General features: G+C 35.5%; 1 protein-coding gene across 1 annotated transcript; it reads left to right on the top strand.

Moving 5' to 3' along the window:
* Nucleotides 1–27726, top strand: LOC137389663 (uncharacterized). The gene is made up of 12 exons (XM_068075734.1): nucleotides 1–157; nucleotides 1408–1531; nucleotides 1656–1754; nucleotides 4825–4890; nucleotides 7158–7315; nucleotides 8608–8702; nucleotides 8977–9164; nucleotides 10386–10463; nucleotides 11927–12040; nucleotides 18582–18707; nucleotides 21403–21533; nucleotides 27216–27726. Exons 1-12 carry the CDS (start codon nucleotides 51–53, stop codon nucleotides 27331–27333), a joined length of 1404 nt encoding a protein of 467 aa, XP_067931835.1. The 5' UTR covers nucleotides 1–50; the 3' UTR covers nucleotides 27334–27726.
* The last annotated feature ends 11 nt before the right edge of the window (nucleotides 27727–27737 follow it).

Raw genomic sequence — 27737 nt, 5'->3', positions numbered from 1 at the left:
TGGGAGCATTTAGTTAGACTGAAGCTAGTAGCGGTCAATCTTTAACTTCTATGGATGAATCAATCCTGCTAGAGTCTGGTGAGAGGGTCATTGTAGCGGTTCCTCAAGGAGAGCCGTGTGTGTTCAACAAACCTAGGCTAGAATTCATCAGACCCAAGTAAGTAGAAACCAATATATCAAGATAAAAGATATACAGTTGAATAAGTTATTTCCTCTCTCTAGTTTATGAAATTGATTGATTTCATATGTGCTTTATAAAACACTTGATTGAATTCTAGTTCTCTGCTAAAGTACTCATAGTTTCTTGTTTGTGGGTTGCTGGCGGCAACTATTATAAGCCACCGACTTCTGCTTTATCCAATCAGGTTAAAAGCAGAGATCTTTATTCTATCTGTTGTTATATGTATATCTTATGTTTGCAAAACCGGGCTTGAGGTATCTTCACATGACCGTAGAAGGCTGTCTAGCGTTATTAGAGTCAGAACCGATGAATTCTACAAATCTGTGATTCTGCCACTTGTTTTTTTACTACTTTTTTCACGCTGTACATGCTTTTTCCATGTTATCCATACAACACTCATGCTTTTTCCATATTATCCATACAACAATCATGCTGTTTTCATGTTATCCATACAACTCTCATGCTGTTTCCATGTTATCTATACAACTCTTATGCTGTTCTCATGATATCCATACAACTCTCATGCTGTTCCCATGTTAACCATACAACACCCATGCTGTTCTCATGTTACCTATACTACTGTAATGTTGTTCTCATGTTATCCATACAACTCTCATGCTGTTCTCATGTTATTCATACAACTCTCATGTTGTTTTTATGTTACCCATACAACTCTCATGTGGTTCTCATGTAATCCATACAACTCTCATGATGTTCCCATGTTATCCATACGACACTCGTGCTGTTCTCATGTTACCCATACTACTGTAATGTTGTTCTCATGTTATCCATACAACTCTCATGCTGTTCCCATGTTATCCATACAACACTCGTGCTGTTCTCATGTTACCCATACTACTGTAATGTTGTTCTCATTTTATCCATACAACTCTCATGCTGTTCTCATGTTATCCAAACAACTCTCATGTTGTTTTCATGTTATCCATACAACTCTCATGTTGTTTTCATGTTATCCATACAACTCTCATGTCATTTTCATGTTATCCATACAACTCTCATGTCATTTTCATGTTATCTATACAACTCTAATGCTGTTCCTATGTTATCCATACAACTCTCATGCTGTTCTCGTGTTATCCATATAACACTCATGCTGTTCTCATGTTATCCATACAATTACCATGCTGTTCTCATGTTATTTGTACAACTTTCATGCTATACATGATATTCTCATGTTAATCTCATGTTATTCTCATGCTGATTAGGTGGACAGATGATGCTGATGCTAAGCAATGTCTTTACTGTCAGAGCAAGTTTACTCAGCTGCGTAGGAAGCATCACTGTCGAGCTTGTGGAAGACTCTTCTGCAGCAAATGCTGCAACGACAAGGTATGGACAACGAAGCTGAATCTCCTCAATTTTTATCTTCTTGCTAACTGGCTCTATTACGCTGAACTGTAGTTGAATTCGCTGACACCAAACTGTTCATATAGATGTAACTCATATCTTGCAGACAGTGCTAACTCATCTTGGCATAAATGACTTTGAGAGGACTTGCATCATATGTAAGCCCATACTCATACTCATGACCAAAGCTTTCTCCCAAGATATGGTACGTGAGATGCTCTTTGAATATCCTTTAAAATATATAAATGTTTGTTGTACACTACATCTTGAAGGGCTTTATAAATTATTATTATTAGTATGATTTTCAGCATTAGGATTTCTCATCTTCCTTATAATTGATCAACAGTTTCAGTAGAAAAGATCACAGGAAGTTACATAGTTGTTGCTGGTCGGTGTGGAGACTCCCTCCCAGTCATCTACATGGAATAGCCCTGACTCTCCACCGCTATACATATCACCACTGTTGTTTTTTTCACACTCGATTAACTTCTGTCACTAGATCCTGGTGCTCTGCTGTTTTTCCAGTTAGTTTTTCATTCTGGAGTCCTTGCTACAACCATGCCTATTACTCTTGTTTCAGCGTTATTTTTGCTAGTACCAGCTATATAAAGTCTCTGTGCTTCTATCATTCTCCTTATAATTGCATGTACTATTATTATTATTTCTAAAGTTGGTTTTTCTTAGCTTATCATGGTAGTGTACTAGTATCAGTCATGTGGTAGTATACTAGTATCTGTCATGTGGTAGTATACTAGTATCTGTCATGTGTTAGTATACTAGTATCAGTCATGTGATAGTATACTAGTATCTGTCATGTGTTAGTATACTAGTGTCTGTCATGTGTTAGTATACTAGTATCAGTCATGTGATAGTATACTAGTGTCTGTCATGTGATAGTATACTAGTATCTGTCATGTGGTAGTATACTAGTATCTGTCATGTGATAGTATACTAGTATCAGTCATGTGGTAGTATACTAGTATCAGTCATGTGGTAGTATACTAGTATCAGTCATGTGGTAGTATACTAGTATCAGTCATGTGATAGTATACTAGTGTCTGTCATGTGATAGTATACCAGTATCTGTCATGTGATAGTATACTAGTATCTGTCATGTGGTAGTGTTTTAGTATCTGTCATGTGGTAGTATACTAGCATCTGTCAAGTGATAGTATACCAGTATCTGTCATGTGATAGTATACTAGTATCTGTCATGTGGTAGTGTTTTAGTATCTGTCATGTGGTAGTATACTAGTATCTGTCATGTGTTAGTATACTAGTATCAGTCATGTGGTGGTATACTAGTATCAGTCATGTGATAGTATACTAGTGTCTGTCATGTGATAGTATGCTAGTGTCTGTCATGTGTTAGTATACTAGTATCTGTCATGTGATAGTATACTAGTATCTGTCATGTGGTAGTGTTTTAGTATCTGTCATGTGATTGTATACTAGTATCTGTCACGTGGTAGTATACTAATATCTGTCATGTGATAGTATACTAGTATCAGTCATGTGATAGTATACTAATATCAGTCATGTGGTAGTATACTAGCATCAGTCATGTGGTAGTGTACTAGTATCAGTCATGTGGTAGTGTTTTAGTATCTGTCATGTGATTGTATACTAATATCAGTCATGTGGTAGTATACTAGTATCAGTCATGTGGTAGTGTACTAGTATCTGTCATGTGGTAGTATACTAGTATCTGTCATGTAATAGTATACTAGCATCAGTCATGTGGTAGTATACTAATATCAGTCATGTGGTAGTATACTAGTATCTGTCATGTGGTAGTATAATACTATCTAGTAGGTACTCACATGTCAGATATCCAGTACTTTCAAGAAAAGTTGCTGACTCCAGCAGAGCCAAAAATATTCGATCACCTTCACAATTTCCAACTTCCCTAAGTCTCCTCCCTTGGTTTTTCTATTTTTCCCAGGCTTCACTCACAACAGATCTATATAGCATCTATAATTGATGTCTTTCACAGGTTTTTTTCTTTTTAGCCAGGCACTGACGTTGCTCTCTTCTCTTCTGCACTTTCTTCTCACCAAGCGCTGCAATGTCTACATGTATCACTCGTACAGGATCCAGTTCTTTATCTAGCACCAATATATCTGGTCTCCTTGCCTACACGTATTGTATATTCTATTAGTATGGTGAAGTTTCACAGTACTTTTACTATGATATTCTTTACCACTCTCTCAGTCACTTGATCAGTTCAGTTCTACTTCCTACATAGGTGTAATTTTATAATTTCTCTTATACGCACGCTGGGTAAGTTTTTCAAACTCAGTATGTAAAATATAGCTTTATTTCTTTCACTGTAACTTCTACATTTTGGTGTTATTTCTTGTTTGTTTGTATAAAACTTCTGCCATCTTATAGAATGCTTGGTTATCTGCTGCTATTATCAATTCGTCAGTTTCTTCCTAAACCGATTTTTATCCATTTGCAACAATAACATCTTTCATACTTTTCCATCAGTTTTAATTAAGTATTGTCAATGCAATGTTGTTTTAAGTCACCTTTCTCATGCCGTTTCTTTGATCTCACCCTTTTGCTACCTACACTCTTCTGTCGATGTTCTTTGTTCATACCTTCAACAATTGTGCGTTCTTGCGTCTACACACAGCTTATGGTTTAACTGGTTGTTAGTGCTAAGATGTGGTTAAAACAGCTGACTATGGAGTTCCAGCAGTTTTCTTGGTTTTCGCACTGATCCTTCAAGTGGATAGGTCAGATCTCTCTTTCTTTGAATACCCAATTTCTTCAGTTCATTTTTACCTCTCCGTGCAGTTTGAGGTGCTCCTACTATTGGGGCTCCTTTTACACAGATCTCAGTTTTTTTAGTTTTTGCATCAAATTTGTTATTATTAGTAAAACTATTATTATCATTGTTGTGATAATGTAACATAGATTTCTTGGGAAGTGGTAATATTTACACTTTTATATGTTCTTAGATTTAGACAGCACCTTTGTTATGTTCTTATTGCTTATTCTTATCTTGTTATTGTTATTACTTTTCTATTCGTCAGATTATCAGCTCGCGAAACTATATAATAATAATAATAATAATAATTACTACATAACCTGTTATAAGTAGTATGTTAATTACTTTAAACTTCTGTGGGTGTTATATTCTGCCTCTTAATTTGCAGTCACCTTTTTATTGATGATCCTAAAAGTATCCTTACTTGCCAAGTTTTCTCTCAGTGTCTGTTACGAAGAATATCTGGTAGCTCTTAGATTTCACTTGAATGCTTTAGAAGTTAAAAGAAGAAGCAGCAGCTGGGTTTCAGGACCTTATTCAGCATGTGAATCACATGCAAGAGGTAAGTACGTTGAACATGCAAGAGGTAAGTACGTTGAACATGTAAGAAGTATGTTCGTTGAACATGTAAGAAGTAGGTACGTTGAACATGCAAGAGGTAATTACGTTGAACATGTAAAAGGTTAGTACATTGAACATGACATGCAAGAGATACATGTATGTACGTTGAACATGGAAGAGGTAAGTACATTGAACATGCAAGAGGTACATGTATGTACGTTGAACATGTAATATGCACGTATGTTGAACATGAAAAGTTAAATATTTAAGAGGTGTGTATATTGCACATTAAAGAAGGCTTTAGATTATACATGTAAGAGATGTGTATATTGTACATATTCTATACTTGTATATAATACTGACATGATCAAAAGTACCCTTTGCTTTGTTAGATTGAGTTTGAGGAAGCATCAAGATTGGGTTCAATACCAAAAAACAAGCCCCGTTTGAAAATCCTGTTAGACCATGTTCAGTTAAAACAATCTGTTAACACCGGGTTGTTAAGCAGACTTTTATGTAGAAGCACCAAATTTTAAGTCCTCAAAAGCATCAGTTGTCATGTGACTAAAATTTACATGCATATTTGACCATGACTCAAAAATTACAATAATTCCTATCAATCAATTGGTGGCTTGCAAAAACTTGTGTCTCATTGTTAAGGGCAGCTGACCAATGAGTTATTGACGTTTAAACATTACATGCAGGACAATCATGCAAAAACTGATAGCTGAATGTCTCAGTTACCCTACTGAATAGAGCTAAGTCATTACCAAGGCAGATAAAAGACTACCTTCGTGTGTATCTCTTTTGATCCTTTCCAATAATATCACTATTTCAATGAGTTTTTAGACCTTTAAAATATATACTGTTCTAGCGATGTGTGGGCGGAGTTTGTACTGTTCTGGCGATGTGTGTGCAGAGTTTATACTGTTCTAGCGATGTGTGGGCGGAGTTTGTACTGTTCCAGCAATGTGTGGGCGGAGTTTGTACTGTTCTAGCGATGTGTGGGCGGAGTTTGTACTGTTCTGGCAATATGTGGGCGGAGTTTGTACTGTTCTAGCAATGTGTAGGTGAAGTTTGTACTGTTCTGGCGATGTGTGGGCAGAGTTTGTACTGTTCCAGCGATGTGTGGGCAGAGTTTGTACTGTTCTGGCGATGTGTGGGCAGAGTTTGTACTGTTCTAGCGATGTGTGGGCAGAGTTTGTACTGTTCCAGCGATGTGTGGGCGGAGTTTTTACTGTTTTGGCAATGTGTGGGCGGAGTTTGTACTGTTCTAGCGATGTGTGGGCGGAGTTTGTACTGTTCTGGCAATATGTGGGCGGAGTTTGTACTGTTCTAGCAATGTGTGGGCGAAGTTTGTACTGTTCTGGCGATGTGTGGGCAGAGTTTGTACTGTTCCAGCGATGTGTGGGCAGAGTTTGTACTGTTCTGGCGATGTGTGGGCAGAGTTTGTACTGTTCCAGCGATGTGTGGGCGGAGTTTTTACTGTTCTGGCAATGTGTGGGCGGAGTTTGTACTGTTCTAGCGATGTGTGGGCGGAGTTTGTACTGTTCTGGCAATATGTGGGCGGAGTTTGTACTGTTCTAGCGATGTGTGGGCAGAGTTTGTACTGTTCCAGCAATGTGTGGGCGGAGTTTGTACTGTTCCAGCAATGTGTGGGCGGAGTTTGTACTGTTCTAGCGATGTGTGAGCGGAGTTTGTCTTTAAAGTGCAAATCTTATGATAATCTTATTAGCTCATGTGTGGATGTACCACTGAAATGTTAGCAAAAGACCTTTACTCCAGAAATGGATCATGATTGGTTCCGGCATTTAGGAATTCATGAAAAATAACACGCAATTCTTTTTACATCATCAAGTATAGACTGGTTGTGTTTGAAGCTGTGGTCAAATACACATGTGCATTTTAGCCAGCTACAAGATAACTGATGCTTCAAATGGCCTGAATTTTGGTGATTCAGCAAAAAAGACTCTGTTTAACAATGTGGTATTAACAGTGTTAACACGATTTTAACAGATTCTTTCACCTAAACATGGCCCAATAGGACCTTGCTGCATCAAATACTTTGATTAGCCGAACATTTGTAAACTGTTGGTTTGTTCTAGCTTAACCTTTTATGTACTATGTTAGGTTACTACAAATAGCGTTCATATTGTTGTTACTATAAATAGCATTCATATTGTTGTTACTATAAATATCATTCATATTGTTGTTACTATAAATAGTGTTCATATTGTTGTTACTCACAACAGGTCCTTAATATTACAGCTGCTGGAATCTGGTGGACTTCACACTCTAATATGGTTATGCGGAGTTTCCTCACCACGAATTTACAAGCCAGTAGTTTCCGCATTACATACCCTTGCCACACAGGCTAGTCTACAGAAATATCTCCTCAATGCAGGAATTGTGCAAGCACTATCAAGGTAGGCAAATGGTTTCTCTGAAATGATAACAGAAGTTGTTTACCCATGCAATAAAGGCATGAGATGATAACTCCGAATCAAGTTGGCTTATGTTTCTACTGCGTTAAAAAATTATGTGTTATTTATGTTATGCTATGAGTCAAGTAATAACTTTGTGCTATCAGCCACTGAGTCATAGTTAGCTTTGACAGTTGTTGAACATTCACCAACATCCATTAGCTGCTTTCTAATATATTTTCATCCGGGTTGTCCAGCTCTCTGGAATTTCTCAACTTTTGCTATATATAAAATGCATTTGTACATATCATTCATGGTGGTAAAACAAGCTAGGCTGACATCAAGCAAACTCAACCATTTGAAGTATTATTGGCCATTGACTGTCCATCTGTTCATCCATCCATTCATTCGTTCGTCTGTTAGTTAGCTTTCTCTGTTACGAAGCACAGAAAATAAAGATTGGCCCAACGATTGTGAGGCTTTGAAAGGCTTATCGAGGCTAGTGTGGTTGAGAAGCTGTTACAGTAGTAGTTGGTTACAGCTAAACAGCTGAGTGTCACAAGTTTGAGCCTCATATTGACCAGCAAATTAGGCGTCTCGTTACTTACACTTCCAGAATTTTGTGACTGCACGAAAGTTCTCACATTTTAAACAACTACTACTGTTACACAAAAATAAAAGGTTGTGACATCCATGCCGCACTTACCACTTCTGACAATTTAGCATTGATTTAAAAGTCATCTTTTATCAACGACGAATCTATGAGACTTCTTGAAAAAATCTCAAATGAAGCTAATTTCAGATAGGAGTTACAATGGAAATTATAATCTGTCCAATGAAATCACAAGTTCAATGAATCAAAATTATCAAATATACATAAATTACATCTTATTCGTTAGTTAGAAAGGCTTTTGAATAGAAAGAGCTGTAGCGATTGGTTAGCCTGTGATATACTATTTGCTCATGCACTTGTAGTGGTTGTGTTCAATATACTGCATGCGTACAAGTAAACTACTCATATACAGCTTTGTTGATTTAATTCTGTAACACGGATATTTACAGTTGCTTACATCAATACAACATAGGCCCTTAGTCTTTGTTCCACATCTTTGCTTAGCTTTTGGAGCTGTTGAAGCGGAAGAGCTGCTCTCACTTCTGCTAGCCCTATCAGTGTTCTTTCAAGCCATCTGGCAGCAGGCTATGCTGTTCAGCCAACAATACATGTATATTAGCCCCTGTTGAGACTAATTGTGAAATTGTTTTGTTGAATTATTTAAGCAGTTTCTCTCTCACAGTGTAATGAAGAATGTGAACTCATCTGAACAGATATTCACAGACTGCATAAGTACTCTTCTCATACTGAACAGCACCGAACAGGCAGTGCGCATGGGTACGTCTTTTTCTTTTTTTTCCATATTTTATGTCAGGCGAGAGTCAGCACAAAATATTCTAAAAACTTGAATACAAATTATTTCCAGATTTTTCTCCATAAATCAGCTCAAAACAGTTTTTTTTAAACAAAACCTGTCTTATCTATTTGCACGCTTATTACTTTGAGCTTTAACTATTTGCAGCCAACCTCTGTGTTTATACTATAATATGACGAATTTTTTGTTTAATATAATCAATTTACGGTTCAATCAATTAATACTATGCATTGACAGCGGTGATGAATGGTGGACTCACCTCGATACTTGGCAGCATAAGCAAGGTCGATGAGCTCACGAGGCTGCTATCACTGCAGGTTGTATCACGGATGTGCATCATTGATGAGTGTCACTCCGCTATCATGGATAATTACAGCACAGTCACCTACTTCAGCTCATTGGCTGCCAGCTCACAAGACCTCCAGGTATGAACCTCAAGATCTGTTTGACTCACAGGTGTAGAAGGTAGGTGTACGCAGTAGTATCTCTCCACACGGTTATGTTATTTTTATTAGTCAATAGCTGGCATAGGCTTTATTTACTGCTGAACCGACATTCAAAATATTCTTTAGTATTAAAGAGCCGTGTATGTTTATTCATCGAGCTTAAAGGTTAGAAAAAAATGTGCATCATATGAGATTCAAACTCTCAACTTTTGGCACCGTGGACCGACACTCCAACAATTTGAAATAATTGCCAAAGACAATATCTCACGCCGCACTGGGCTGTGGGGTATTAGTTTTATATTAAACTCACCTTTCAACATTTTATTATAAATTCAAACCAGACAGTAAGCAGGTTTGAAACTTACCATAAGGATAACAGATACTCAGATGCGGTATTGACTGCCCAAGTACATGATAGATTGATGGAGCCGCTGTTGAAAGTTGTCTTCCCCTAATAAAATAGCAAACGTTTTAGTTTCAAGTTTTGTTAGACGGATGAGGAGCATTTATTAGCATGTGTATTGTTTTTCTATTCCTGTGTACAAATTCTTTGCTGGTTATTTATAAATTCTCAACTACTTGTAAAAACCGTTCCCTTTCTGAGCATTCTCCTTCAGAAACCTAACGGTGATATAGTCTGTAAAAATAATCTTTGTATATTAGAGAAAATTGCCTGTTGGACAAAGTAACAATGATTTAAAAATTGCAATAAAATAAAAAAATACAAATTGACAATTTAAAAACTTTTCGGTTTTTTAGTATTTTGGTACTATCTCAAAGAAAACATATAAAATGGTGGAGATAGATTGTCAATTTTGTTTAGGAAATGTGAATACAAGCTCTTAAAAGCTCAAAAACTGTTTGTTTTTGTCGGTTTTTTAGAGCCTGTAATCACATTTTCACATATTTTGAACCTACAACACAACAGAGTAAGACATGGTGAACCTTTTGATACCAAATAACTGGAATGTGAACTTTGTTGCAAGTCAACCTTTCACAGTGCTGCATTCGACTCAGTCTTTACAAAGATGACACTTGTGACCTGAGAAATGACCTATGACCTGAGAAATGACCTATGACCTGAGAGGTGACCGATGACCTGAGAGGTGACTTATGAACCGAGAGGTGACCTATGAGGGGGTGGCCGATACTGACCTTCAAGCACTTCAAGCATCATCAGTAAATCGCTTTTCTTTGTAGATATCTACTTTAGTGTTTACAATTCTAGGAGAAATATCTGCTGGGGAGCGACTTTCACACAAAGTAATACTTGCCCAGGTATGTGACTTTACAGAACTAATCTAGTCGGCGACTAATAGTCAAGTCTTACACATCCTGTAAACAGTATGTAAAGCTGTCTGGTACAAAACTAGATATTAATATTTTAGAAGTTAGAAATTATTGCAATAGGCTGACAGCGATATTTTGGCAAAATATATAAACAAAATAATAAATTAATATACACGGACACAAATGTTATGTCACCATTTTACCTTAACAAGGCTAAACATATGCACACCTGCAATCTAATATTGCTTTCAAATCACACCTGTTTTAGCAACTCTTAAAAATATTGTCTGGCTTGATTTATATAAGAAACTATTTTGGCCAAACCTTTCATTCAGGTCCATGGCAACCTTATTACTAAGCAAATATGGTTGATGTTACGGTAAGTATAATTTAGAGATTAAAACACAAAAACTTATGACAGTTAGGCTATCATATCTTTAATTTGTCATACTGATATCTGGAGCATAGAGACTGTATTTTGTATTTACTATCACTTTTTATTTATTATCAGTTGCAACTCTAAATGTCTTATCAATTAGTTTGCCTTTAATAAAAACTCTATCAGCCATTTCACAGTTTAACTATTAAACTTGAAAAGAAATTTTTACTTAAAGGTTGACTTGCAACAAAATTCACATTACCGTTATTTGATATGAAAAGATTCACCATGTTTTACTCTGTTGTGTTGTAGGTGCAAAATATGTAGAAAGGTGATTACAAGCTCTTAAAAGCTCAAAAACGAACAGAAAATCGCAGCCACACGAGACCGCTCCCAAAAATTCCCTTTCCAAAACGGCTCAAATGTGATGTAGTTGTGAGAGATGGTTTCTGTTTACACTTTCATGCAACCTTATTCGTCGAAATATTTTCACAAATATACTTCACGCATTCAATAAAACTATGTCTATTGTTCTTACGCGTCTATTTTATCATCATTGTAATGCTGTCACTTTTAGCACTGATATCTTATAACTTACCATGAAAAATCGTTAAACTTTTTAACCTTAGCTCGAAGGAGTACATATCATTGTCTGATAATCTTGATCAGCCTGTTGGTCACCTGTGATAATCGAAAAGTGCTGCAAAAATTATTTGCGAAGTATTGGTCACATGATCAGAGAACGACTTGACGATTGAATAATGCCGAAACAAAACTGTAAAGTAGCGAGCATCTATATTTGATACGTGGTCTTCGGTAAAACCCGAAGTGTTTGTCATAAACTATTACTATGATAAGTTTTATATTGAGCTTTGTATTGGCCTTTCAATTCACGTGAGAACATACGTGACAAGACGATAACCAAATTTCATGGTTACGTTTAGATTTCAAACAACTCACTTTTCAATAGTCTTCCGAAACGAATTGTTGTTAAAACTAAGGCTAGACTTGATATAACAACAAGTCAAAGCTCACATGGAAAGATGTCCAAAACTTTCACTCCAATTTACAGGCAGAGTCCAATACTACATATATAAGTCAATCCTTAGTGAGAGTCAAGAGCAGCGAACTCTTATCTATCATTTCCTGCCTATTGGCAAATTTAGCCTCAGTTTCTGAGACTCAGGTAGGTGCGCTCACTTTGTACCTGCATCCAATATCCCTATAGAACTATATATGACAATAATAGGTGTAGCAGTTGACAAGTCCTTTTAAAAGAAATTTGTACGCAAGCTTATGTAAGAATGGAAAATATTGATACAATATCAAGCTTTATTCTTGAAAAACGGAAACAGAATACAGGCATCTAATAAGTGTAATTCATAAGTTGGAGTTGCCTATTTAACATTCCAGTAGAGCATAATTCTTACTTTTTGATTCTGATGAAACTTGATAAACCAATGGTAAAATAATTTTCATTCTTTGCATTAGAGCGATCTTGTCATGCAATAGCTTGAACTAAACCAATAAAACTAAACCAAATGAACAAAACATATTGAAACACTGAACTTTAGTTTTAACATTTCGAAAGTCATTAATTGGCGGTAAATTATTTAAACTTTTTTTTTAAGTTTATATGAAATTGTTTTGTAAATTCTTTAAATAAAAGTTCTAGTAAAGTTTAAGTTGTGCTACTAACAGTATATGACACCTTTTACTTCAAAGAGTACTATTTCTAGAACAATTGTAGTCGTATGAATAATGTATGATCCAGCCTTAGTTTGCTCGTGGTGTTCTTATGAGCATTTACTTTTTCGTTTAATTTCAATGTACATACTAGCGTGGTTTTCAAAAGTGGATGACTCGGTGAACATAAGCATAAAGTATGATGATATGATGGTAAACTTATGGCCTAATTTGAAAAACAGTTCTATTTTTGAAATGAACCTATTGCCAATCTAGTACTATAATAATAATAAACTTGTTTTATTTGCTGACTTGCTGCCACAAAAGTTTAGAATTTCAACTCAGGTAGAGTTTTTACACCTGTCAGAGTCTGACAAGTTCATGGTTTAATACAGATTCAAAAACAAAATGAAATTACTAAAAATGGACATAGATTTAAACCCATCAAAAAGATTAATGCTATGAAAAAGCATGAATCACGCTTAACAATTTGCTAGATTTAGTCTGGTATTTTCCCCTAGACTTTACCGCCACCCAGTAAGTCCATATTTCTCCTTATACTTCACCCTTCCTTCTTTGACGTCAATCTATGACCCCAATTAGCTATCTTATTAATAACTAGACCAAATGATGACAGTGTAACATTTGACATTAAAATCAAGTCATTCGGTACTTCTTAATCCATTAATCAAATGCTAATGCGGTTAGTAAACAAGTAAATGAGCGAAAGATTCTACTGGTACCCAGACCATGGTTAATGTAGATGTGATTTATTGCTCTGAAGCTTTTCTGAATTGTTTAAAAGTTGGACAGTTGAAGTGTCGAGCACACATTCTAATCATAAAATGATCAACCTGTCATAGCATGCTTTACCTGTCTCCACTGAATGAATGAATGAATGAATGAATGAATGAATGAATGAATGAATGAATGAATGAGTAGAAGATCTAATAACAGTCTGATGAGACATTGGCAGTGAAAGTCACTGTGAACTACAAAGTAAATATGAATATCTTTAGACAATACTGTTCATTCTTATGCTAACTTATACACTATCGCTTTTTATAAGCTCCGGGGAAAATAAACATCAGATAGGTTATACAGAGTCACTTCAGCCCATATTTGCAGGAATAATTAAATGAAACTCTCCTCAAGTGTGCAGGTACCATAACCTGTCAAAGAGAATATAGTTAAATATTATTCACCATGTAAATACTTGAACCCGCTGGTGGTAAGCATGAGATGTCTCAAAAACAGACTAGTATGATGAAGAGGTCAATTTGAAATTATGTAATATTAAAAAATTTTGTAACTTCTAAAACCATACTATCTTTCCAATTTAACCAGAAATGAAACTTATTGTTATTTATTATCATGGATTAAGGTTATTATTATTATTATTTTATTAGTGTTATCATCGTTAAAGTTACATATACTATTACTAGTTCCAACTGTCCCAAGACTAATCATTTTCTTATACTCTTCAACTATACTCTGTTAACAGCTGGTCGTATCAGAGAATCTCAAGGCTGTAGTTTCTATGGGTATTACAAAAGACCTTGGTTTGTTTAATATTAAATATAACACAATATATATTATTTTAGTAATTTATTGTTCACATTTAAAAACAAACCAAACATTGTAAAGACCAATGAAACTACATGTAACTATTATCAATGAATCTCTCATATTCAAATCCTATTCAACTCCCATAAATCAAATCATATTCAAATTCAAATATTATAATTGCTTTGTCTCAATAAAATTCATGATGGCTTCATCAAGTCTCAGCTGTTGTGTTATAAATTTTATGTGACGGTAATATATCGTAATTTTGTGTGTTCATATCTCTATATGTCTACAAGTCTTGTATCATCAGCACCACAGCGCTAGCAGAATTGTATCAGTTTGGTTTTAGCTTGCTTTAACAGTCCTACATCACATTTCATGCTGGTGACTGCATAACTTTGGTCCTCTACACCTACTGGTTAGGAGTTATCTAAATACATTAAGCACACAACTCCAAATGTAGTCACATCACTTAAAGCATTCAACAAATTTAATTTAAATTCAACAAGCTACTTGTCTGGGAAGCTTGTTTGCTACGTGTCTAGAGAGCTCCCTTCCTCCATAATTGCTGTAAATTACTTTAATTGGTTATTCAGCGAAGATGACCAACTAGTGCAAGTTGACCACTAGCTGGTCAACGCTAGAAAACGCTAGTCTCAAAAGATGCTAGTTTCAAGTTAGCTAGCCTGTCTTGACAAGCTGTTGTTTTTGCGTAGTTGTCCCCCCCGTCGAGCGGCGAGCAACAACAGCTTGTCACAAGACGTACTGCACCTGATGCATCAGCGGCACTTATAAGGAGTTGTTCTCTTCCGTCTACGCGGCTCGGCTGCGATGTCATTTCGGTCGCTCCATTGGTAATCATGGAGCATCATGTAATCACGGATTTCACGCACAAATTTATGTAGAAAAAAAACAAGATTACAACGTATAACCAAAGACCAGTTTCTGTGATAAACTTTAGTAGAACTTAAGAATAAAATAAACTCAAAATAAAATCCATAAGAACAAATAAAACTGACTGATACAAAAATAGAAATAAAACTGAGTGAGCACACAAATAACGACATGTTTAGTCGCTGTTGTTGCCTAAGTTCTCAAATTCTAATAAAGTTTACTGCAGAGAGGGGTCGCCAGTTAAACGTTCTTATCTTAATTTTTCTACATAAATTTTTGCGTGAAATCCGTTATGATTACCAATGGAGCGACCGGAATGACATCGCAGCCGAGCTGCGTAGACAGAAGAGAACAACTCCTTATAAATGCAGCTGATGCATCAGGTGCAGTACGTCTTGTGACAAGCTGTTGTTGCTCACCGCTCGACGGGGGGACAACTACGCAAAAACAACAGCTTGTCAAGACAGGCTACAAGTTAGCCTGAAGCAATCCTAAATGCAAATGAGAAACTGTAAACAGTGGCTAAGAGAGTGAAATTTTTTTAATATGCAAGAAAATGAGAAGAGACAAAAGCTTTAGATAAACATAGCCTGTGTACCAAACTTATAGTATAATTGAACCAGTAAAGTCGTTTCAATTTATAAGCATGACCTCATAGGAAATGAGCAATAGATGGAGATAGCAAGGTAGATGTCTATAATTATCAGTATATTGCTGGACCAAATGTCGTGCTTTGTAGCACTTTATGAGCTACCAGTACAATTTTCTATGGAAGTTTTATAGCTATGAAATAGCTAACATGAAATTGATAGTCTTGTAGCGAGTAATAGGATATGGCAAGAAGGTTTAGAAAAGGTCAAGGTGAATAGCTTTTCTACTCAATGAGCTTGGGTGAGCAGCTTTAAGATGTTTTTTTAGTTTTTAGAGCTTCTGTTAGATTGACCAACTTTTACAAAAAACAAGTGTACTGCCATCTGCGGCTACAAGCTATGCATTGCAGGTATACTCGCATCTGTGTATGCAAGTATGTGCATGTATGTTGTGTATGTATGCATGCTTTTTTATGTATGTAGGTATGTTGTGTTTATGTATAGACACGTAAAAACAAATCCGTGTATATGTGTAGATGGTTTGCTGTGTAAATTTATACGGACTTACAAACATTAATGCGGATTTGCATGTAGACGGTTTGTTGTATAAACGTATAGACTTGTAAACTCAAGTATGTGTATAGATGGTACATTGCGTAGATGTATAGACATAAATATGTGTATGCGTGTAGATGGTGTAGATGAATGAACTGTATGTAAATATATGTATATATGCCTGTATAGCATGTTAATTCATCTAGCTTGACACGAAGAAGCTATATTCTTCGGTTTTTCGTGACGTCATTTTATCGTTGTCGGCCATCTTTATAGACAAGTTTATCATTAAAAACACAAAGCTTTTGCAATGAATTTTTGAAAACGATGCTTTTGTTTGCAATATTTTTATTATAGTATCAAAACAACACCAAAAAGCACTATTAAATAAAAGAATAACGATCGTTTTTTACAAATATGGCGGTTATTGTTATTGTTCATTGATGATGTAAAAAACGATGGATAGGCAGCGCATGTCCATGACCAAAGTTTGATCGCTATTCTGAAAGGTTGATCTGTATAAAATATAAAATCGCTATGTTTGTCGGTCTTCTTTTAATTTAATCTAATTCTGTGCGCTGATAAACATTGAAGTAATAGTTGTAGCAGCTGTCCCCGACCTGTGTCAATATTGGTAGGATAAATTGAATGCTTACAAATTTGTATGATTTTCTTTCATTTTTCATTTATTAGTTTTGTCAAGTATTTAAACATTTTATTATTAAAAATATCTTCTTGCATGTTGACGAGATCATCCACCATATCTGTTGCTTAGCAACACTACTTTTTGGTGGAATGCTTTGTTGACAAAATAAATATTTCAAACTCTACTGCAGCAATAAAATCAGTGTGATTGCTATCGATCTTTGCGGTGTGATGCTGGTTCATGGCTATACTTGTATCTATCTTTTATTATAAACCAACTTTGTGTCAAAGAAAGAGTAGCTCGGAAATGAGTCAGCAAAGTGAACTAGTTGCAGCGGCATCAAGAAACAATAAGACAGAAGCACCTCTCTAGCAAACAAACAAACTGCTCAACATGCTCAGTAAGGCATGAACTTCACTCCAAGCTTGTGCTTTATTTAGCAATTTCTGTGGCTTTTTGGCTAGCAATTAATTTCTCTCTAATTTTATGTGTTTAAAACAAAGAAGACTCTTCAAGAGTTGGTGATGAGACTTCGCAGTCAATTGGGATATAATGCGCTTGTTTTTGTTTACTTCCTTTTTTGCTTCTTGGCAAACATTTATTTTTGTTTACATTAGCATTTGATTGGCTGACACGATTCTGCTATACTTAGCTCTTGGAATTTTGGCTCCCCTCCGTATTCATACTGTACTCTTGCCATTCGGTCAGCGCTTCATGTGTCATGCCTCTCACATCATCATAGCCACATACTTCAATTGAACTCGTAATGAAAGCTAAAACAAAAACAAGATATAAGTACAGTTTTTATTGCCTAAAGCATTCTGGGATATGCAGAACATTCTAGTAATGTGGAACTTGTGCACTCAGTACTCGTGGTTATTCTCTACTGACCATAGAATGTATGACCGTATATATCTATGCGTAGGTGTGGTCTATGGTCTACGTATGTTAGTCTATGATCTTCTATGAGCTCTATAGACTAAGATATTAACTGGTCTTTGATAACCTGCAGTCTTTTGTTAGCTGATAGTCTTTACTGGTTTATGGTCTGCAGTATCTATGATAGTGCATAGTCTATGATAGTTCATAGTCTATGATAGTTCATAGTCTATGATAGTTCTAGTAGTGGTAGTCTATGTTAGTTTATTTGCTATGATTGTCTATGGTCTATGATACTGTTTGGTTGATAATAGATTTTTTCCTATGATCGGCTCTTCTTCACGACCATCTGTATCCTATGATCATCTATGGTCTATGCTAGTCTATGGCAAGTGTATGTTGATGATTGTATGTTGCTCAGGGAACTGTCTCTGCCACTTTCTTTGATTAGTATAACAGCAGCATTTCACTGAAAACTATATTTGGCAGCCGCTTAGAAAACTGACTAAAAAGTCAAAACTGGTTTTTGGGTAAAACTAGACATCTAAGACAAAAGACGGATACTGTTTGCACGATAACCGATAATAAATTAAAATAAAACTGTTTACAATTTTTTCGTGTTTGTTTATTGGCATTACTGTGTTGAAAGGAATGTTGCTCTTCACAGAGTCGGGTTAGTAAAAGCTCACAAAACCGTCTATAAATAAAGAGGACAAGAGACTGTTTTGTCTAAAATATTGTTATTGTTTTTATTTGCTGTACAATAGATCATTCCATCTAACAGAAATCAGAAGGAGGCTGAGGTGAGAGCAACAGGATATTATATCGCAAACAGATTTCACTCAGCATTGAACTTGTCAGATTGGGCAGCAACTGGCAGCAATGTCAATATTTATTATTTCTTGCAGACATACCTATCTGGCACTCTCTGTAAGCTGAAGAGTCATGTTGAGGATCCGTCTAAACCTTATTATGTACATGTTGTCAGAGCGCTTGCCAACTTCTCTAGGTTTCCCCAAAACTCATACAGTTTGGTGAGGAGTTAGATTACTCGGATGTAAAGAGCTATCGCGTGTGGTAGAGTGTTGTTTGTTAGGATAGCATTTTATTGTAGAAGTTGCTGTGCAAATGAGGTAGAATATGGCTAAAAGGAATAGAATAGTTAGTAACAAGATGGCTTACTCTGATTATGACCTAAGAGTCTCTTAGTTCTGGTGGCAATTGTCATTTTTTTATTCAAACCGCCTATAATGTGCTACTAAAGACATTCACTATGTTTCCATGATGCACAGTGCTTCGGAGTTGCGCCCCCTCCGAATCATGGAAACGGCGTCTTCGCACTGAAATCACTGCACACTGATCAGTGCGAAGCCAGTGCAAATTCGCAGCAAGGAAACAGCAACTGCGCAGTGGCTGGGCATAGCTCTCATGCCGCGGAGACGGATTCTTCGAAGGCCATAAACTAGTACAAATGTTATCCCGCTAATCTTGTTTTTTTTTCTATTATTCTGATCTTCTTTCTCCTATATTTAATTATGGTCGGCACCCACGAGGATGATGAGGTAATTACTTTCCTAGACTTTGTTATCGATGCCAACACTTTTCAAAAAATAGGTGGTACATCCTAAATTAACGTTTAAATAGTATATTAATTAAAAAATACTTATTAAAAATATATTACTTTGTAAAAATTGTGTTAAGGTTTGTAAAACCTTGTGAATGTGTATTGTAAATAAAAGTATAATGATGAGAGAAGCATATAAAGACCGTTTCTGACGTTCGGTATCCATGATGGATTCAATTTCTCCATCAGGCGATTCGATTTATACAATTTCTCTTCTCTGGCTAATTTGCTGAAAACCACTGTGCAGCATGTAAACGTACAATCCCCTCTACTTCGGAGGGGGCTGCATCGCAGTACTGGGCACCATGGAAACATAGGGATTACGGTGCCATTACACGGTGAATCCGCAAATTTGTGTCATCGTCGAGATGGAAACGGCAGAGTAAAGCAAGTTTTGCTACCCAAACTTTTGTCGATTGTTTCATGTTTGTGAACGATGAAAACGGCGCTTGTAAATGATTCTCAAGGAAATGCCACACAAGCTATTTCATTTTAAACATTTCCACACTTCAATCGTTCCTGTTTCAAAAACGCGTTGCTAAGAGCGGTAGGGGTGCGCCGCCATGACTTCTCACTTAAAGTTCCTTATCTTTTCAACAAAGCCTGAGTGTAATCTGCAACACGCAAATGTCCGTTAAAACATTTATCGCACGTAACTCGACGGGGACACAACTCCAAATTCGCATCCTCCACATGGTGATAGAGAGCTTAGTGTCATAGGCTTGTGAAAGTATTTTTTTTCTGTTTGTCTTTAAACTGTTTGTCTATTTAAGTTTCTATAGTCAGTCACTTCACCACTTCTCATGCATTGTTTATATCAGCTCCTTTTATATTTATTCATTTTACTTATTTTTATCCTCATTTCTAGTCTTTTTCGATTCATTTTATTCACATTCTACCATCAGAAAAAGCCACGTCGCTCAACAATAATAACAAACACACTTTACAGCACTCTCCGTATATATGTGTGTCACTCTCAGAGGTTAGTACTAGTTTGATTGATGGCCTCATCTTGTTTACGAGTTTTCTCTCTCCAATCTCTGTCCAGACTGGCTCTCTCAGCCTCGCACCAGACTCACGTAATAAATGATGGATTAATTATATTACCGACTTGGCACAAAAAAAATGTGGGCAAAAGACCATCGAAATTCTGATCCAACTCTGAAATCTGTGATCTCACTTGAAACAGTTTTTTATATTTTTGGCTAATTAGACAATCATCTGGACTTTTAAGTAAGCATGGCTGTGAAGAGATCAAGTAAGCATGGCTGTGAAGAGATCAAAGGACTGCAAAAGAATGTGGCTGATTTCATACAGCGCAAGGACTGATCAAGTTTAACTTTGTATCGCTCACCAATACTGCCATGGAAAATAGCTGTTTCTGAATAAAGTTTGAAATATAAAAATACATTTATCATTATACTAAATTTTCCTCATACCGTTTGTATTTTATTTCCTGTAAAGATAAACTTGCACAAAATTTTAATAGATTTTATCAAAAAGTATCAGTATTTTCCTATCATTTGCGATTGTTTTTGATGTTTGAGGTGATCTGACTGCCAGGATGTTTCAAGATTAAAATTGACAAAACTTGATCACGGCTAATATGCTCAGAAGAGAAATACATACAAAATGACATCACTAATTGATAACGTGTCGCTAGTTGATATCGGCTATTATGTTCAAGTCGCAAGTTACGTGTCTCTATTCTGTCAGTATTTTCGAAACTATAAACCTCACAATCACACATTCGCTTGATCTGAACATTTTAACTGCAATCAGGTTTTATCGATTTTAAATCTAAAACATCCCGGCAGTCAGATCACCTCAAACATCAAAAACAATCGCAAATGATAGAAAAATACCGATTACTTTCTACTAAAATCCACTAAAATTTTGTGCAGGTTCATATTTAAGACACCAGTTGAACGCGAGCTGTACATGAGCAACAATAATACATAATCACGTTAGCCAACCCCTATTTAAATGGCAGCAATACAAATCTGCTTGTAGCCTTTAGTAAGTGCTTGCATTATTTTTCTCCAGTTTAGTTTTACTGAGTTTATGATAAGGAGAGCACTTCCTGTATGTTGTTTACAATGTAGATGGAGTACATCCCACTGGTGGTGAAAGAGATAGCAAAGCTTTCAGATAAAGACTGCCTTAACTTCTCTTTATGTCTTGTCACCAACCTGCTAGAACAATCTGCAGAAGAGGCGAGTGAGCATATCTGCAGGTAAATTATTACCAGTGTGCTATTGACATGCAGGTAAATTATTACCAGTGGGTTATTGACATGCAGGTAAATTATTACCAGTGGGTTATTGACATGCAGGTAAATTATTACCAGTGGGTTATTGACAATAAGAACTTTCCGGACTCTCTATGCACACTTTAAGAGGCTAAATATGACAAAACGGCATCTTCACTGTAAAATAGAGTATGCGATAGGCATTCGTTTGGGCTTACAAGTATTGATCAACTCGCAGTTATCTTCTCCCGATAGAGGTGACCTACACAATCATCACTCATTTGATCTCTTTTGGTAACCCGCGAACAAAGTATTCAGATAATCTCAATTCTATAATAAATTTATATACAACATAGTCTTTTGGGTTAAATAACATGAATTTAAAATTATGATTAGATGGTTTATGTTCACATCCAACTCTGCATTCCTGTAGCTGTGCACGGCCTTTTTATAAATGAAGGAATCTTTAGTATTCGGATAATACCAGTGCTTTATACATGCGCCTAAGTATAATTGTTTCTGTTATACTTGAGTGGGAAATATTTCTAACAGATATTGATATCGACAGCGCTGACTATAGAGCTGATACAGGCGCATGAAATATAAAAGAAATTGTAGTTTCAAAGGCCAGACTTTCAAGAGGCATTACACTTTAAAAAAAATGGCAAATAAACTGTTTTGTAATATGACTTGTACCATTTGATAAAATGTCATATTGTGATGTTGCCATGAACATTCTTGTATTCAAATTATTTTGGAATTTGAATGAAAGCCATCAAATTGATTTTTTTTAAATCAAACATTCACTAATGCAGTAAAGTTTATTATGTAATTCACTCAACATACAGTCTCACACTTACATTAATAAGTAGGTCTATGAGTCAGCTATCCGATTGGCTGACCCTATTCTTGTATCTAAAAACAAGCCAAGGCAAATTTAACAATGTTGTTTATAGCAAGTAGCCTAGACAGTCGATTTTTTACATCCTAAAACAAACATGAAGTTATTCTTGTAGAAATCGTTTGTTTGCATGAACAAAAGTTAGAGCGGTCAAAACATATATGTGAATATGCATAAAGACTAGTTGATGAGACTTGACATTAGAGAATCAAACTAGTTTCAAACCGCAAGGAATAGCGCAAAAGTCAGTTATAAAATGTTGTACGACTGCCACAAACCTGCTCAAATAGCACTGAATTATTGGCCACAAAGCTCCATTTTGGCTTTGCTGTTATATAATAGAAACCATCAAATAGCATTTTATAGCATTCCCAACAAAATGTTTGGTTACAGCATCTGTAGTAAACTATTTCTTTGAACACATTTTGGTCACTTCAGGAAATTTCACAAATAACAGACCAAAGTAAAGCTGTGGTAACAAACACTCTAGTTGAATTTAGATTTCAATCACCTGCTTGTACTTGTCAGAAGCATTATAGCCTGAGGAATGTATTGATGAGCAATATGAAATCATAATCACTCATGCTAATGATAATCTCTTGAATTCACTGAATGAAACTTTTATTAAAATCTCCAGATACCAAGAGTGTTGCACTTATTAACGTTATATGGACTAGTTTTCTATTCTCACAATTTCATAAAAACGCCTTCGGTTTACTTTGGAAGGCCTCTGAACAAACCAACGCGGTCAGTGTGAGCCGCATAAGATATAACATAAATTCACTTCTAGTATCATGTTTGTGATACAGCGGAATGTTAATGAAGCTGTGATACAAATGTAGCGTACAGTCTCTCCGTACCGGCAAGCTTTTGTTTTTTGTACAGTTGGCACCGGATGAGGATAAAAGCGGATTAATTGTTATGCAAGGCAACCCCTGTTGGCATGCCACACGAGACTCCACTAATGCGTTAGCAATGATTTTTGCGGCAAAATTATTTGAATTTCGTTGTTTTCAAGGCACTATACAGAGTGATTTATATTTCTAAGTTCATTACAACTTCATTCCAGTCTACGTGACCTGTGAGGGCCAAATAGCAGTTTGATAAATACCTTAGCAGCATGCCTTGAGAAAAAGAGCTGCCAGTCTAACTGCGCAGGAATAGCATGATCACGGTAATACTGACAGGCGGCTAAGAAGTTATGCTGTCGTAATGACTTACTTGTGTGTAAAATGCTCCCTTGGAATAGGTTTAAGAACACCTTTCGGAGCCACTGCACTCGGTCAATTATTTTCATGCAGGAAAGCTGCGGTTGTTATCCACAACATTTTGTTCCAGCAACAAGCAAAGAATAAGATATCTAAAGTTTATTAGGATAACATGGCTGTGCTATCTAGCTATCTGGGTGAAAAACAAACAGACGCTATTGTGATGGATAAGTTTTGGCATAGCTACCCATTGGCAGCAAAGCTAAATCTGACAGCGCTGGGTGTTCTGTACAGCAAATATTATAGCAATTCCGAGAAAGATAAGCAGGCAACACTATATAATTTATAAACGGGATTCTGGCTGTTTTTATAATACTGCTCTCCAGTTATTTGGACTATCATTACATCTGTGTCAAAAAACTATCTACTGAGAATCTTAGAGCTTATGCATCTCCATAAATGCGAAGTTATCTCTTACATGCATCTTTTAGCAATATTATAGTGCTCAACTGTGTTTTTACATATTTCTGTACTTGACACTCATTTTTGTTTGGCAAATTTTTATAACTACAGGATTTTAGTTTGTCATATATTTTAGTGTTACAATTATCCTTCCCATTAGTTAATTAATATTCAGTGAATGCTATGGCTCATATTGTTGAAAACTTAATATCATCGGAATCGGCTGTATCGGCTGGCGTCTGCCAATCGCATCTGCTGATGGCATTGGCCGGCATCTGTTGGCATCGGCCGACTTTATCGTATATAAAGAAACCTCAACCTTAGAGGAGAACAAGATCAATAGTCAGAGATGCAAGATCAGATACATATACGATTATACGGTTCTACTTCATGGTTTGGGTACTATTTTATATCATCGATAAATGAACTTGCGTGAGTGCACAGTTGTAAAGAAGTCAAGCAATGTTGTCTTCAATATGAATATAAACAAGCGCAGTACCTGATTAATTATAATATGTAACTGACACTGAAATAACGCTGTCGATGACCCACAAACGAATCCATTAAAACTTTTAATGTTTAACAGTGGTTTAACAGCGATCAAGTTTTGTCGATTTTAATCTTGAAACATCCTGGCAGTCAGATCACCTCAAATATCAAAAACGATCGCAAATGATAGAAAAATACTGATAGTTTCAGATAAAATCTACTAAAAATTTTTGCAAGTTCATATTTAATGCTGTAGATAGGGCACCATTAATTTTCTCTCGAGAATTTTGTTTAAGATGCCAAATATTTGCCACAAAACAATTTTTTCAGCCATATAATAATTTGTATATTGTTGTTGAGCCTGATATTTCAGTTACGTGTTGCTAAGGAATTCAAGCGGATAACATACTGTTCCCGATTGACACAAAAACATTTTCGTATTACTATTGCATGAGCTGGAAAAATAGGAAAAGTAATATTGCAAAAACAAGCAAAATCTTCCAATTTTATTGGCACAAGTATAAACTACTCGATCTTTTTAATTTTACTCTATATCCTCTTAATATAAAGTATTACATAGGAAGCAATGAATATGGGTAGCCACACAAAATTAGAATGAGGGAAACAAATTTAGTTTAAAAATCAAAATATAGAAAAGCTATTATTGTATAATGCATATAAAGTTATCATATCATACTTCCTTCAAGGTCTGCATTGGCTGAGACTATTGCAAAAGTCGGCAAATCTCATTACTACTCAATTTTTATTTTTATTTAATATAACTTAAATATTGTAAAAACTCAAAACAATGAAGTTGCCTATTTTAACCGATTTAGAACTGCAGAAACAGTCCAACTTATGTACTTTCATGTAAAGTATTTCCTAGGCAACTTTAAGACAGCATTTACCATCATTTCACAAATCGTTTCTAAAACAGAACAGGGGGACAAATCCAAACTTAGTTGTAAAAGTATGACAAGATGAAATTTTTGAAATTCTCATGTGATGCTTTTTTGAGGTCATTCACACCTACTTGTTTGTTGTTGGTGAGTCGTGTCCTACTCCTATTCATAACATGAAGCTTGGTCTAGGTGAATCACTGGTTGAATCAATTGCTTGCATTTTACCTTCTGTGAGCTCTATATTGTTTTTATAAGGTGTGACATTGTACCAGCGGTATAGAGCTATGAATTGGAGGCTGGCCAATCAGCTTTAAGTACATAAATCACTTGAGCAACCAGCACTGAGATAAAAGAGAATCTCATACCTGACTTTTGGAATAAGCTTTCCAGTTCAATAATGCTTGGGCCATCTCTAATAAGTAATATGAAGGATGTTCAAAGAATGAAGGATCCATCTTTCCAATCACTAACATACATTACTGCTGTCACAAGTTACTTCATGTGGCAATCACCTAACAATTAGCATAAAAAAATCTCTTCTAGCGAAAAAAAATTTCCATTCACTAAATTAAAATTTCATATTCTCGACGACACCGACAAAATCTGTCATATATTCTCTAAAAACGATTTGAAAATAAATGTACTAGTATTGCATATGGTTTAATGTAGTCGAGGTGCAGAAAAGGTTTTTACAATTCATGCTCAATGTTTATTGTTTATATAGACAACACTATTTGTTTAACAAGTAGTGAAATTCACTCATGATCTGAACTGTTAGAAACAAGAAATTTTTGTCTAATGCTGAAATTGACTCTGTAGTAAGCTTGCGAATGTAGTCTTTCTGTTATGTAACATTAACAGCTTATAATAATTTCAAAGCAGATTAAAATATAAGTACAATACAAGGAAAATGTTTTGATTTATTACGCTAGATCTTGGCCCAGTTTCATTGAAATAATCATCTTACTATAATACATGGCAGCCAGATGCCATGCTATTATTATTTAAAATGGTACTGTTTTGTTTGACTTAATATTTATGGAATAGTGTTAAAACCGCTTGCAATTATAATCAAAGTATTATTGATTCAATGCAATGACAATAATTTTATAATAAATCTTTTAAGGATAAATAAACCATTCATGAGAAAGAAATGCATATGCCACATAAAACAGGTATCTTCACAATTTTCAATTAGGATAAATACTGCTTTTCAGATTCATTCGTGCTACCAAAACTACATGAGTTACGACAAAATTTTGTAAAAAGATATGCATAGGTATACAAGTTGCTATTAGGAATTGCCAATAATAAATATTGAGAGAAGAATAGTGAGATATTAGTAAAAGTAAGAGAAAAAGATCTCCAAAGATAAAACAAGGAATAATTTACATCCTTTGCCTACACTAGTAATCAAGTTTTTTGCGGAATCTATGCTTCGCTTGAAAAGCTTTATAGTTAAAAAATCATTTCTATAAAATCAAAATAATTTGATAGCTTGCAATCAATAAAAGATGTTTCTTTCAAAAAAATTTCAGAATTTCATTTTGTAATACAAGATTAACTAGCTCATCCCGTTCGCTCTGGATAACACACTTTTGTCAAAATAAAATTTCAAGTATATTACTTATACTTACATACTCATACTTACATATATTACTTAGATTAGACAAAAGTTAGTAAATAATGTTTGTATGTCTCACAGATCTGACTGTAAGATGTTTTTGACAAGATTGATGCAGACCTCAAGGGTGGCATCGACAGTTTCTGCGATACTCAGTAGTTCGGTGGCAGCAACCGCTCGACCTCCCCTCAAGCAGTGAAAACATTTGGTCGGTAGTAATACTGTTCTAGTATTTACCGTTACTAAATCCTTGTGGAGAGATCTAGCATGACAGAGCATGCTAACTGAACATTTTGTCTAACCATTTGCATTTTCTATTTTAGTGAGCTTGATGATAGCATTTTCTCATTATTAAAGGGCATTTCATTCAGGCTTGATTTTATCAAAGGCTAGATCCTTTGCACCCTTAACTACCCCTCTGTTACCACACTCTTACACTTGTTTCATGACTATCCAAACTTGCTGGTCGCTTTGTCCGTTTTTAATTGTTACTTTTGCATTTATTATTTTTTGTTTCCAAAATGCCACCAAATCAGCCTTTATTTTGTAGAAGAATTGTATCATAATGCATTATAGTCTATTGAGAGAAAATTCCTTTGTTGC

Source organism: Watersipora subatra, chromosome 3 (genome assembly GCF_963576615.1).
Source record: "Watersipora subatra chromosome 3, tzWatSuba1.1, whole genome shotgun sequence".
In the NCBI taxonomy this organism is placed as follows: Eukaryota; Metazoa; Bryozoa; class Gymnolaemata; order Cheilostomatida; family Watersiporidae; genus Watersipora; species Watersipora subatra.
The sequence above is the reverse complement of the archived record's forward strand: the minus strand, read 5'-3'. Positions and strand labels throughout refer to the sequence as shown.

What these genes read in the sequence shown, in the direction of transcription:
- LOC137389663 (XM_068075734.1), top strand. Translation starts at nt 51, where the DNA reads ATGGATGAATCAATCCTGCTAGAGTCTGGTGAGAGGGTCATTGTAGCG. An exon ending in GCAAATGCTGCAACGACAAG is followed by an intron (nt 1,532 to 1,655) that starts GTATGGACAACG and finishes CATATCTTGCAG; the next exon opens with ACAGTGCTAACTCATCTTGG. An exon ending in CGAACAGGCAGTGCGCATGG is followed by an intron (nt 8,703 to 8,976) that starts GTACGTCTTTTT and finishes ATGCATTGACAG; the next exon opens with CGGTGATGAATGGTGGACTC.